The sequence below is a fragment of the Lactuca serriola genome, chromosome 5 (assembly GCF_051521515.1).
Source record: "Lactuca serriola cultivar US96UC23 chromosome 5, Lser_US96UC23_V15, whole genome shotgun sequence".
Lineage (NCBI taxonomy): Eukaryota > Viridiplantae > Streptophyta > Magnoliopsida > Asterales > Asteraceae > Lactuca > Lactuca serriola.
In genome coordinates, this window is record NC_136412.1 from 341649662 (window position 1) to 341664201 (window position 14540).

General features: G+C 32.0%; 1 protein-coding gene across 3 annotated transcripts; it reads right to left on the reverse strand.

Moving 5' to 3' along the window:
* Positions 1-9651: 9651 nt before the first annotated feature.
* Positions 9652-13364, reverse strand: LOC145055389 (putative inactive receptor kinase At5g58300). Of its 3 annotated transcripts, XM_079003697.1 has the most exons (4): positions 12978-13364; positions 12311-12627; positions 10688-12063; positions 9652-10547 (listed from the first exon to the last, which is right to left on the reverse strand). In XM_079003697.1, the coding sequence occupies exons 2-4, from the start codon at positions 12334-12336 to the stop codon at positions 9964-9966; spliced, it is 1986 nt and encodes a 661-aa protein (XP_078859823.1). In that variant the 5' UTR covers positions 12337-12627; positions 12978-13364; the 3' UTR covers positions 9652-9963. The 3 variants fall into 3 exon arrangements, with proteins under 3 accessions (XP_078859823.1, XP_078859824.1, XP_078859825.1); XM_079003698.1 differs by lacking the exon at positions 12311-12627; XM_079003699.1 differs by lacking the exon at positions 12311-12627 and having other exon boundaries at positions 12972-13364.
* Positions 13365-14540: the final 1176 nt, after the last annotated feature.

Here is a 14540-nt window from a genome sequence, read left to right on the forward strand (position 1 = left end):
ATTCGAATTTTAACAGTTAAAATAACTTATGGCAATTATCCTAATCTAGTTTTAGGCCAAAATCTGGAAGTTTTCTATCTGATCCGATGTCACGTCATGGCAGGCTTTGCCACCTCGTGGGCATCAGCCAGAACAAAAAACGAAATATTTTTCAGCTTTGAACAATTCATATCAGCATCAAATACAACAGAAAAACGACATAGGCTCTGATACCACTGATGGGTTTTGAGCACTACACCATTCCTATGGTGTACAGGCAATCCTAATGCTTTGGATCTAGGTTTTTCTCAAATTATACATGCAAATAATCATCCAAAGCATAAACATTAATCTATCATACACAATTTCGAAATTCATATGCATAAAAGGGGTTGGAGCGTTACTTCACTTGTTATGTAGCAATAACAAGTATCCTTGGTCTTTGAAAGCTTAGTGACCCAAGTGTTGCACCTCTAATGGAGTCACAAACACTCTATCCAAATGATGAAGAAGAGAGAGGCAGATTTTCGTCCAGGGTTTCTTAGAAAGACATGGGGGCCAAAATCCTTAGACTAGAGGGGTTTATATTGTTGGGGACTGCTAGGGTTTTCAGGTGGAAACCCTAATTCCTTACTTAGGCAGCAAGCAACCCATGTATTCCTTCTTTAGAGCCCTTGGACGGAATCTATACGGCTTCCCCCTTAGGATTTCGTCCACTCCACTTTATGGAGTCCATCAGCCCAATTATGCAACTATCAATGATTTGTACAACAGTCCCTTAATTATTAATCAGTTCCTTTAATCCCAAAATTAATATTAGATTAATTTCTGATTAATTGCTAATTAATAATATGATTTCCAAATAATATATTAATCATATAATATATTAATAAAATCATTCTGAGTGCCAATTTATTATTCATATAATAAATTCTTCTCTCTCTCTCTCTCTCCACTTGTTATCCTATCAAGTTGCATGAGTGAAGGCAACCCAAAAGGACCATGCTACTTCGGGTCAAGTACATACCAATTATAGTTATGGGCTTAGACACCTAATCCAACAATAATATCATTTACTTGGCCTGAAAATCTTCCAAAACACACGATGACATACATATTGTCTAATTTATATTTCTATAATCACAATTAATTATTTTTTATGGGTTTTATACTTAGAGTCTAATCACTCTTCATGACCTCTCATTGCTATACTTTCTTTTCTATAGGTCTTTTCTAAGTCATAATACTAAGATTTTACCTTAAAGATATCCTGCCAATTCATTCATACTAATGATTTTCTCATTTTACATTTACCCATAAGACAACTCTACCACGTATATCGCTATAATTCTTATACTTTTGTACCAACAGGTACCATACCATTCAACCCCATATATACTTCTAGAACCTTGTCCCTGTTCCCTTTCATTCACTCTAACCGACGTGTCAAACCAAAAATCTCATTTCAAATTAATGCATTCCTTAGACCTACGAGCCTAAACATATCATAACAAGAAGATCTAAAGCACAAGGAGCTGTTTCAACTCAACTTTCAAAATCTTGTTGGTTCCAAATGATCTCGTCACTTGTAACTTGATTCTTCTCAGCTATCTACCCTTTAAAAGAAACGAGGGCATTTCTTCTAAGGTTAAAATACAATATGAGTCTCATTATGAAGCAAGATATTTTGTTTGTTAAAACTTTTGGACTAGTGTCTAAGTCCATAACTATTTTGGTATGTACTTGACCCGATGGTGCATGGTTATTTTGGGTTGCCTTCACCAAAGCAACTTGATAGGATGAATTATGGAGAGAGAGGATTAATTATGATTTATTAATATATTATTAGAATAATATATTAAAGGAGAAATCATATTGTTTAATTAATATTAGTCTATAATTAATTAAGAATTAATTTTGTGGCTACAAGAGATTAATTAAACTTAGGGGACTAGACCTATAAATTGTGTGATAGTTGAATATTGGGCTAATGGACTCCATATTAGAGGAGTGGGCAAATTCTATGGGGAAACCTATTAGAAATCGTCTAAGGCCTCTAAGGAGGGAGTCCATGGGCTGCTTAGGGCCTAAGCAGTCAAATTAGGGTTTCCTTGTTAGATAACCCTAATAGCCTCACTATTTAATGACCCCTAGGGCACCAAAAATGTGTCTAAGAGTTTCCTTAGGGTTTCTAGACATTTTTGGGTGACTCTCCTCTTCTCCTTCTCCATCCACTTACTCTTGGTGTTTGTGACTCATTAGAGGTGCAACACTTGAGGCACTAAGCTTTCAGAAGCCAATTACAAGAAGGAATAGATTGTTATTGCTACATAACAATCAAAGCTAATTTCTAAACCCTTAATTCGGTTCATATTATGATAGATCTAGGGTTTGTAAGCCTTGGATAATTGCATGTATAATTAGTGAAACCTAGATCCAAGCATTAGGGTTTGCATGAGCACATAGGGTGTTCTTCTATTGTATTTGATGTAGTGCTCATAACCCGACAAAAACTGGTATTAAGTTTTTTTTAGTTTCCAAAACAGAATCCTTAGTTCGTAATTAGAAGATACAAAATATAACCCGTTTTAGAATTGTTCTTCCAATTATGAACTAGGGTTTTTGTTTGCAAACTAAAATTGGTATTGAGTTTTTTTAGCTAAACTAAAATTCAACCACTATTTGAATAATATAAATACCTCAAAACATATACGACAAACCTATTTATCAAAAAAAATGAAGAAATTTTGGACTATTTTATCGCATTCCGAATTGGTTCTATGCATTTCGGACAATGATTTTCTGACCTTTTAACTACAAGTTGTGGAAATCAAAAACATAGAACTAACATAGTTCAACACATGCTCCTCCATTTATGAACACATGCTTATTCTCATAAAAAATAAGGAATCCAAAATACAGTTAAAAGAAGTAGTAGGTGCCACATATCAGATTTTCTTTATATAAAAGGGACCACATAAACTGATAAGATCCATTAGATCTTGAGTTGAAACGATCCATTCCATATTTGATGGTAATTTTAGTGAACTATATTTTTTTAGTTATTATGTGTAAAGATTTTTATGGGACCCAAAACGCATTTCCACAATGTGGTAGCCACTACATATCAGATTATGGTGGTGTTTGTTTTAGGAAAAAAAATCTTTTTGACCTTTTATGTCTGCGAGCGAAAAGACATTTGAGAAAAAAGACTGTTTGTTTTTAAAAAACAAAAAACATAAGTCTTTTTTACCTCTTTTTCCCAAAGACTTTTTTTTTTTTATTTTGCAAAATGTTTTTGTAAGTTCCTCCATCTATGAACACATGCTTATTCTCATAAAAAAATAAGGAATCCAAAATGTAGTTCAAAGAAGTAGTAAGTACCACCTATTAGGTTTTCTTTATATAAAAGGGACCACATAAACAATAAGATCCATTAGATCTTGAGATGAAACGACCCATTCCATATTTGATGGTAATTTTAGTAAACTATATTTTTTTAGTTATTATGTGTAAAGATTTTTATGGGATCCAAAATGCATTTCCACAATGTGGTAGGTACTACATATCAGATTATGGTGGTGTTTGTTTTTAGGAAAAAAAGTCTTTTTGACTTCTTATGTCTGCAAGCGAAAAGACATTTGAGAAAAAAACCGTTTGTTTTTAAAAGACAAAAAACATAAAAAGTCTTTTTGACCTCTTTTTCCCAAAGACGATTTCTTTTTTTAATTTTGGAAGATGTTTTTGTAAGTTCTAACCCTATGTAATATTTCTTTTTCAATCATTATTATCACCATCACCACCATGTCATCGTCGTCGCCATGCACGCCACACCTCAGCTCCCACACCCCACTTCCCCTACCTCCACCGCCACCCCACCTCCCCTACCCCTGCCACCACCACCACCACCTCTTCCACCACCTCCAACACCACCATCGCGACCACTACCAACACCTATTGGATTTTTTTATGAAGACTAAGTTGTTTGTTTTTTCTCTGCAGATCTTCTTGGCCTCTTCTGTTTGTGCGACGCAGACCACGCGCAGACATTAGGCTTCGTAGATTGTTTGTTTTTTTGAAGACTGCATACCTAAAAGGGTTTGGTACGTCCTCTTCTTGGCGCAGATGTGGATCAAAGTCTTTAGACATCTTCTAGTTTGAAAAAAAACATATATATATATATATATATATATATATATATATATATGTTTTTTTTACTTAGATTTACAACTTTATCTATTATAAACGAATTATAATACAAAAAATTACAATACTAAAAGAAAAAAGTTCGGTGACACAATAATAACCTTTATGATAAATTTATACATAAAGATTTAATTACAATAAGGTCATTGAAGCTGTTTATATAGACATGAAAAAAAATCTTAATATTGTCTAATATTTTTTGTGTCAAATTTGTAAAACATTATTTAATGCAGTATCATTCATTTCTTGGGAAAAATATTTATATCCAGTTTTTAATTGATTTAATTGAAAAAGTAAAATGAATATTTTGAAAATTTTCATTTAAAATCAAATTTTATTTCCATCCAATTTATGTGTTAAATATTTTTCCCCTAATTATAATGTTTAAGTATAACTTCACGACCAAAGTTTGTTGGTTTTTATCAAATATATACGTTAATTTATACCATTTTATTTTCACTTTTATATAATAGTAATACATAAAAGTTGATCAACATTTGTTAATTATCTATAATAAAGTTATAAAATTATTGAAATACTCTTTTAAAGTTTTTTTTAATAAGTTTAATTAGATTTTAGTTTATTTTTAACAGCCTGCAAATTTTAAAAAACAAATAGTCTTCTTCTTTCAGACTGCAGACATTTGATCAACTTCTTCTACTGCAGAGATCTGCAGATTTCGTCCGCAGACATTTTGTCTCAGAAAAAACAAACAACACCTAAAAATGTTAAAAAAAATTACTTTTTGTCCATATTTTATTCTGTTGACATGGAAAAAGACTGAAAATGAGCCTCAAATATTGTTTCAGTAGATTGTTTCTTCAAAAGTATTGTATCCTCTCTTTTTCATCCTTTGTAATTATATCCGGAAGAAGTGCACATTTTCCAGACATTTTTTCTTCATCAATTATAACGTTGTTATTTGTAAGTGTTTTGCAAGAGATGATGAGTTAGTTATTCCTTTATAAAATCGAGCATGAGGTTAACTCTTTGATGAAATTCTTGGAAATCACAGTCAAAAGACCCAACACAAAAGCCATTGGTAAAACGAATTTTAAGATTTGAAGTGTTTTATAAAACTAGATTATGACCCGCGTTAAACGCGGGGAACACATAAATAAAATATAAATGTATATAGATATTGCAGAATAATTATAAATAAAAAAAATTAGGGTTATTGATATTATTGAAATGTGTATAAAATACACTGAGGTTGGTAAATATATATAGTCGTTGAAGGACCTCTTTGTAGACAACATTTTTTGTTTTATTAGTTGAACGACCTTTATCGCCACAAAGTACCTTCAAACCTTTTTTTACTTGTGATACCGGAAACAGCTACACATAGTTTAACTATGCGCAAAAACGGCTCTACGCAAGTATAATCCAACGTTTGACAAAGTACTTTCAAAAAACATTGTTATTTTATGGTTATATTTCGAAATAGAATTGTTTATTTTAAAAAATAGCAACTTATTTATGTTTATTTGAAATGAACCACATAACCCCCCCCACCACCACCACCACACACACACACATACAATATTAAATATAAAAAAAACTGTAACAAAGAAATATAAAAACATTTATGCTTGCTAGATTTAGATATTGCCCATTACTCATTGAAAATGTCAAAATACATAATTGGCACACAACTTACTTGTTATTATGAGACGAATTAAACAATTTAAACAAATGATGATTTTTTATTTTTATTTTATGACAATGATTCTTTCACATATAACTATTAAATGGTTATTCAAGATGAATTAAAAGTTCATTGCTATTTCTTGCCAATTTAGAAGTATGTTTCGACCACTTTTGCATCAGATAAAAAACATATAGGTTCTTTTAGTATTACTGCAATCATACTTTCATATAAAGTTACCTTTTTCGCATCAGACCAAACTCGGTGTTTTTAAGCATTATTATCATCCTATATTATACATTCTTGATAGTTTTTAAAAGTTCGTTGTAATTTCTCATTTCTTTTTGAAAGTTAGTTGTTTTTTCTTGTTGCTTTTAGAAATAAGTTTTAGACTATTTTTTTGTATCAAACCAAATTTGAAGGTTATTTTTGCATTATTACCACTGTATATGTTACATTTCATTTTTATTATTTGAATATAGTTTTTGTAGTTCAAAACCGATACAAATATAAAAATAATGACTACATATTAACCGACTCTCTATAATGTATAATTAAAAATCAAGACACTATAATCATAATTTATTGATGTTAGTTAATATGTAATTTATTTGGGGATGAGGTTAGTTTTTGGTTACTTATTTGGAAAATATAATATGTATTCTGCATTACAAGTGTTTATCTTTTAAATTTAGCGTTTGTTACTTTAGAAATTTATTTTGGCTTGAAATAACCATGATCATCCCATATTTAATATTTTTCTCTTCTTGCACCTTTACTTCCTACTGACTTGCATTCACTAAAACAAGATTTAACATTTTTTTTTTAAAAACAAATATGAACAATAAACTATTAAACTCAATGGATATGCTAAAATAGACATGAGACTTGCCTTTTGTGAGATCAATAATACCAAATTAGACCACTTTCTGCAAAATAATTTAAGAACCGAAGAAAACCTGATTGCCCAAATATCTAATATTATTATTTAAGTCATAACCTGTTATATTCCGATAAAATTGAAAATTTCAGCCAAAACTCTGTTACATGCCATCAAAGTTGAAAAAAATCCTTTAAAGTTAAATGATGGTATTAATTTAAAAAATTATCTTTCACTTTTTGTTGGATGTATTTTTTTTATGACAAGAATAATTATCAGTCCAAACATAATCCGTAAAAACCATCATGGCCAAATCATAGATCGCTTCATAGACAAAATAGAACACCACGGTCGTAGATGATAATCCAGTTAGAACATCTTTTTCTAAAAGATCAAGAAATGGACAATTTATTAGAATCTTATCACGTTGATAAAAGTCATAACAAAGTGACATAGATTGAATCGATAGTTTACAATAAATATAAAAAATGAAGCCCAATCAGAGATAGAAAAACCTGAGGATGAGACAAAAAAACATGTAACACTACAAAGTTGGAAACATAAAAAACACATGATGCTAAAAATCTAGAAAAAAAACCAAAATTTATACATGTTTGTGAGGTGAGCGTAGAGAACTTGTGTCAGATTCTTTGAGACATTTCGTCAAACACCTAAAGTGTTTGTTCTAATAACCCATATTTTGAATGTAACATGACAAAATCCAATGTTACAGGAAAGTATAAAAATGAACTAAATTAACATGTATTTAGATTATACAGATTATTTTGAACAATGTTCCTTCAAAAATATACTTATTGTTGTTTCATACCTACATACAAAGTTTAATAAAAACAATGTTAATTGTAATTATGCAATTTGATTCTACAATCAAATAAAAAAATTTCTATAATACCATAAATATGATATTCAAGGAAATAAGATCATTCCTAGTTTAGATTCTAACTCCTTAGCCTACTTTTGATATGGTTCATATGTTAATATTTAGAGAAACCGGTAGAAAACGATGTTGATATTAAGTGTTGTATATTGTTGTTACCGATAAAAAACTAAGTTGTAGTTTTAATTAAAAGTTCTTTTTTCATGGTATGTATGTTGTTATAAATTGTAAAAAAAAAATCACATAGCTATTGCAGTTTGTAGAGGTTGTTGAGTATCGAGTCCAAGTTAATAGGTTAAGAATTTAATATGAAAAATTATACATTTTTGTTTTCTTTGACTTAATCTAGACTGAATGATGTTAATCGATTTCATGTAAGCTGTGACAAAGAATATCAAAATATAATATGAATACGTATATTTGATACGGGAACAAAAAATAATCGAAAAAAATATAAAAAAGAGAAAGAAGGTACTGATCTTCTAATGCACAACAATGAAGGTTTGAAGCAGATAATGATGATGGAAGTGATAAACAATAAGAATGATATTGTAGGAGAAGGTTTGAAGAAAAGTAACGATGGAAAATAAATGTGAGCCGCAAATTCAAGGATGAATCATATATGTATGTGATAATTTGAATCTGATTTTTTGGTATTAATGGTTTCCTAATAAAAATGGATTTTATATTAATGGTTTGCTAATATAAACAGATCTATATTAATGGTTGATATTTAATGCCTTAATTGAAATGGTTTCCAATAATATGTTTTTAAAGTTGACTATTTTAAAACCTTTATAATCGGAAATTCAAGATTTAAAATAGGGGAAAATTTATTAAAATTAAATACATTCTATTTCAATGGATTTAAGTTAATTCTGTTTGACAATTGGAAAGCATTTATTAGAATTAAATACATTCCATTTGGGAAAGATAATGTCACCAATTTGATCTAATGGTGGAAAACATAAGATTGAAATGCAGTCAATGACCCAGATTGTTTCAGATGATATCATAAGATTTTTGTTTTAATATATATTAAAGATAACATAATTATTGATATGCTTATTTAATGAGTTTTTTTAAAAAGAAAAAACTATCAGGTTTAAATTTTGAAGCCAAAAACTATAAATAATTGAATTAAATTATGAACAATATTAATTAGGGTTAATGATGACATAGATCGTCAAAAGATGTCTTGAAGGAGATGCTTGTTTCAGTTTGTAGAGATTTGTGTGAAGCCAAAGCAAAGGTATGATAATTATAGATGCAAGAAAGAGGCAATACGCAAATTCTAAGAATACATGAGAAAAAGGAACCACCTTATAGTGCTACATTCTGTTATGAATACACAAAACATCAATTGAAGCACAACCATTGGCATAAGGAAGAAGAGGATTAAGGAATTCTGGTTTAAGAGAAAAAATATAGGAGAAAGATGGGGGCAGTTATTCATGTTTTTGGCTAGATTTATGGAGAAACTGATGTCTCATACATAAATAGAATGATATGCTTTAATTGATAACATAATTGCCGATTTTAAAGATTCTATATTTAAATGTAATTATGTCCGAATTGTGAAATATATTTTTGAAAGTATGAATAGATTCTATAATTAAATATGAATAGATTCTATAATTAAAGATTCTATAATTTAATGTAATTGTGTTTAAAATGTAATTGGTAAATTTAAAGATTCTATAATTAAATGTTTGAATTCTATTTTGAGAAGATGATGTCATCAATTTGATCTAATGGTTAAAATCATATGATTGAAATACAATCAAGGGTCTTAATTGCTTCATTGGTGAATTAAAGGTTCTCTTTTAGTAATATTTAGAGATATATATTTTTCTATGTCACCATTATATTACACACATGCTTAATATCTTATGTGAACACGATGATATAACATTAAACCCTATTTAACTAACTTGTCATGTGATGTCATTATAATTCAAATAAATAGGTTATACGTAAACAGATTTTTTAAAAGTCAAATATTGGTGATGCCTCAATGCATTTCAGGTAGAACCAACAGGCAACAACTGATATTTTATAATCACATTTAATATGTTAATTATCTAAATAAAAAGAAAAGTACAGTAAAGTGTTAGCAGGCTAACCCAATACCCAATCCAACTAGACGATTAATGATTAATCAACTTAAAAAATGTAATCTTTCAACAAATGAAGAGAAAGAAAAGCTAATCTAATGACTAATGCTCTCCACTCCTAAAAACGAAAAGACGAAACATAATTTTGGTAAAATTTTGAATCAACCTCATGCATGTAAACTTACAGAAACGAAGGTAAGGTGTCTGCACAAATCACAATTGGCGATGTCTTTAATTAATTAGATACACGAACCTCTTCAATCATCTTAACAACTTCATCCATGGAGGGTCGGGAATCCGGGGTTTGCACAACACAAGCCATACCGATCTGCAACATCTGCACCATCTCCTCCTCAATGTTTTGAAATTTCATAAGCTCGACATCAAACACCTCAGCAGTCCATTCTTCCCTCACCACAGACTGGACCCACTTTGGGAGATCCACCATGTCTTCTCCTCCTACTCTTCCCGGAGATTGGAGAGGTTGTTTTCCGGTGAGTGTCTCGAGGAGGAGGACACCGAAGCTGTAGACATCGGATTTATGGGAGTGTTTTCGGATTTCCAGGACTTCAGGAGCTTTGTAGCCGATGGTGTGGCGGGATGTGGTGGGTGGGTGTTGCTTTATGAGCGGGGATAAACCGGTGTCCGAGATGCAGCCTTCTCCATCAGGGGTAATAAGGACATTTGACGATTTTATGTTTCCGTGAACGAATTTTGGGCCGCCGATAGCGTGGATATGTGCAAGGCCTCGTGCAGCTCCGAGTGTCACTTTTACTCTTGTTTCCCAGTCTATTGGAGTTCTACCGCCTCCTCTGTTTCCTGCCATGTCATTTAAGTTTTTAAGTAGCATATAACAGGACTAGTCTTAAGGTAGTGTATGCTGGACTGGAATATAGACAATATTTTATTTAAACAGCAGTTAATGTAAGAAAAAGAAACATGAGATGAAAGTAGCATACCATGTAAGAGTGTCAAGAGGCTACCACTTGAGAGATAATCATAGACAAGTAGCTTCTCATCCTTAGAGTAATAATAAGCACGAAGTGGGACAACATTCGGATGTGGTTCAACTCTCCCTAGCATCTCCATTTGCTGTTCAAACTCTTTCTTCCCTGCCACCACATCTTTCAGCCTTTTCACAACCACGGTTACCGACTCCTCTAATGTTGCCTTATATGTTGTTCCAAAACTACCCTTTCCAAGCACCTCTGCTGAAGCACGCAATAAATCCTCAAGATCGAAATTACTAGAACAGCCTTCAAAGAAAACCATCTTGTTATTTTCAGCCTCTTGTACTTCACCACCAAATTCTTCCCTAGGCTTCTCACTCCTTCCACCAACAGAAGAAGACTTTGCTCTTCGTACACTGCTCACATTCCCATTCCCATTCCCATTCTCATTCTCATTCCTATTCCTTTTCTTTTTCTTGAAACAGCAGAAATATAAAATGATCATCAAAAGTATAACTGCAACACCTCCTCCAACTGCTATGGCAATAATAGCCCATAAAGGAAATTTCTTTGAGCTTTTTTCTTGATGATCCCCGGTAGGTGGTGGTGGTGGTGTATGAGCAGGCGGAGGTGGCAGTGGAGGTGAACAGGGATTCAGAGGTAGTCCACACAGGAAAGAGTTCCCAATAAATGATGAATTTGGGAAAGTTTTAAGGGAAGATGGAATAGAACCGTTGAGATGATTGTAGCTTATGTTGAGATTTTTGAGCTTTGAGAATGTGATATTGGGGATAGAACCAGAGAGGTAGTTATTTTGGAGGTTTAATTTGGTTAGGCGTGCCAAATTCTGGAGAGATTCCGGGATTTTTCCGGTGAAGGAATTGAAAGAAAGGTCTAATACATTCATGTGGGAAGGAAATGAAGCCGGAATGTTACCTGTGAAGTTGTTATGTTGAAGGAAGAGATGATGGAGGGAAGGAAGAGAGAGGACATCAGAAGGTATACTTCCGGTGAGGCTATTCAATCTAAGGCTGAGAACTTCCAAAGCTTCCAGTTTTCCAAGAGTGTCGGAAGGAATGGGGCCCGTGAGTCCAAGGCTAGGAAGTCGAAGAGCGGAAACACGGGACCCATTGGAATCACAGGTGATGCCTATCCAAGTGCAAATCTGAGTAGTGTTGCTCCAGTTGAGCTTTGGGGCATGGGGTACTGCATCAGCAAATGCAAGAAGAGCTTGTTTATCTGAGTTTAAGTCAGCACACAGTGGAGATACAAGGGAAAGTATGATGAGGATGGATTGAAGCAGGTGAGGAGAGCAGAGTTTCATGAGGAAATAAATGTTCACATATACGACTTTGATGGTTGATGATTTATGTTGGATGATCTCCCTGGTTCAAATAAACAACAGAAAAAAAATTAGAAGATCTGCATATCAAGCTTTATATATTAACTAAATTGAAAAACAATGACATTGTCAGAAAACAAATAAGGTAGCGCACAACAGAAAGCATCTCTAAACATACAATGCTATGAGTGCCACATTCTTTTACTAGTTCAACTTACTTTGCGAACTCAATTAACCTTGTTAGTGGCCAATAAACACATACTCTCTATATCACCATAGCTACAATTTACCTGATTCCGTACAAGGAAAGATTCATAAATACTCAAGAACCAGAACCCCAACTACTACTTCTCCAACAATATTCCTCTTATAAGTGCAAGTTTACACAACCACTAACGCCATCGTGATTAATTGCTCTAACGTAGGACTCCTTAACTTTCAGCTACGAACTTTCCCCTCTACTCAACTCGGTCCCAACTAGAACAGTAAATGAACACAACAAATACCAAATTTTAAGCTAAAAGCATCCAGATAGTAAGACAGATGTGCAGATTCAACCGGTGGATCATATCCTGTGTAGCCTCGCTGCATCCAGAATTAGCCAGACCTAAACGTTGAGTCGCAAGCAATTGCTTTTAGGACGATAGATTCATATCATGTAATTATTTGCACTTCTATTTTGAAACCAATTGGCAATAAGACGAATCAACTTGGATATCTTAAACTGTCAATTTGCTTAGTTGTTACCTGATATAGCTAAAATATATTGCATATAAGTAAATGAATTTATCGTCAGACAAAATCACAAACTTGCTATAACTTAACATACCTAAATTGTAAATTGCATTCAGTAAATGAATATTTCACCTCATAGAATCGCCACATACCTTTCAACCTAACATATAAAATGCAAGAAGTAAATGAACTTCCATCGAAAAAAAACTACATTACCCGCACCTTCGTCCTTCGAACACTACCACAACATTTTCCGTTGTAGCTTCGGCGGCGTCATCAACAGCTTCAAACTAATTAAATTTTTCTTCAAAATCCTCCGGCCGAATTTTCTTCACGAAGAAACGAAACAATAATAAATCTTAATCTGAGAGAAAAACGGAAATCACTCAGCTGAAAAGCTCTCGCCTCCAATCCGCTATCGTTTTTTCCTCTCTTTTCAGATGAATTTGTATGGACGAACAGGAATTCAATTTGAATTCTGAATTTCAGAAGAAATCGAGTGAAATGTTCGAGCGCAGCGAAGAACACACAGTTTTTATGTGATGTGTGTGTGAGAGAGAGAGTCACTCGACAGCTCCTAGTAATGAGTATGATCCCTTTTTGAGCGGGGTTTTTAACTATAATTAAGGCCAGGCCTTTGAAGGAGTAATGTTCTGATAGCTGTACAGATTTTGATGCAAAAGATACAACTTGTTGTTTAAATATTTTTCCACGTATGATTTATCTAGCATTAAAGTTTAAACTTAAACCCATTTTGCGATTTCTTAGTTTTCAGATTGGACATTACTCGCTTATGTAATTACATTTCACCCTTTCGGGAAAAAAAAGTGTGATATAGACCAAAACTAAAAGAAAATGCAATTAGTTTGATTTGTTTAAGAGTAAATTATGTTGAGTTAATAATAATAATAATTGGACGAGTATAGCCATCTATTTTATTTTGCGAAATATCACCCCTAAATTTAATTTTTTATTGGACGTGCAACTGTGTGTAATTTTCAATCATATTCTTATGTCTTATTAGTGAGTTTTGTGCTAAATAAATGGATATTATTAAGTCAACTCATCACATCAGATTGAATCTTGAACATCATCATTGATTGTAGACAAATATCACTGTCAGATTCCTTTTAAAGAATTTGACGTGGTAGATCATCATGATTTTTACGAATAAATGAATGAAACTCAAAATATCAATTTTTATTCAAATAAAAAAATTATACTACTAAGTTGATGTGGACTTAAGTGTTGAGAAAACTAAATGCTTTTTTTCATGAAAATATCAACTATATTTGAACATCTTATTAGAGGTTTTCTTAATGGTCTGTAATATAAAATCAATTTTAGAACATCTATAGGAGGAGAGTTTTTCTTTAGTTTTTTTATGAAAAAACTTAGAATAAAAAAAAAATCAATGTATCCCAACAATAGAAAAGCTTTGTCAATTTGATTATTTACGTTTTTTTGTATTACCTATTGGAAATTGATTGAAAATCTATGGGATCCACCATATTATTGAAAAGCTCAACAACATCTTTGAAAAAACTTTAGATCGAAAAAAAAAACACATCAAATACTTTTTCCATTTTTTAAAGAGCTTTTTGGGATCATATCTTTTTATAGGGTATTCCCACTTAAAATAGGCTCCCCCGGACATGTATACATAATTTTCAAATTATTGTTATGCCATCCTAACGATTGAATGTAAATTCTAAACTGTGCATGTCATCAATATTATGTAATATAATTATTTTCAATTATTTGTTTTAGTAACGTACATGATTC

Bases quoted from the DNA above. Each gene is read 5' to 3' on its own strand.
- LOC145055389 (XM_079003697.1), bottom strand. From the start codon at position 12,336: ATGAATCTTTCCTTGTACGGAATCAG. The intron at 12,064-12,310 runs GTAAATTGTAGC...TATTTGAACCAG, and splicing joins CTTTCCTTGTACGGAATCAG to GGAGATCATCCAACATAAAT. The intron at 10,548-10,687 runs GTATGCTACTTT...ATGACATGGCAG, and splicing joins CCTCTTGACACTCTTACATG to GAAACAGAGGAGGCGGTAGA.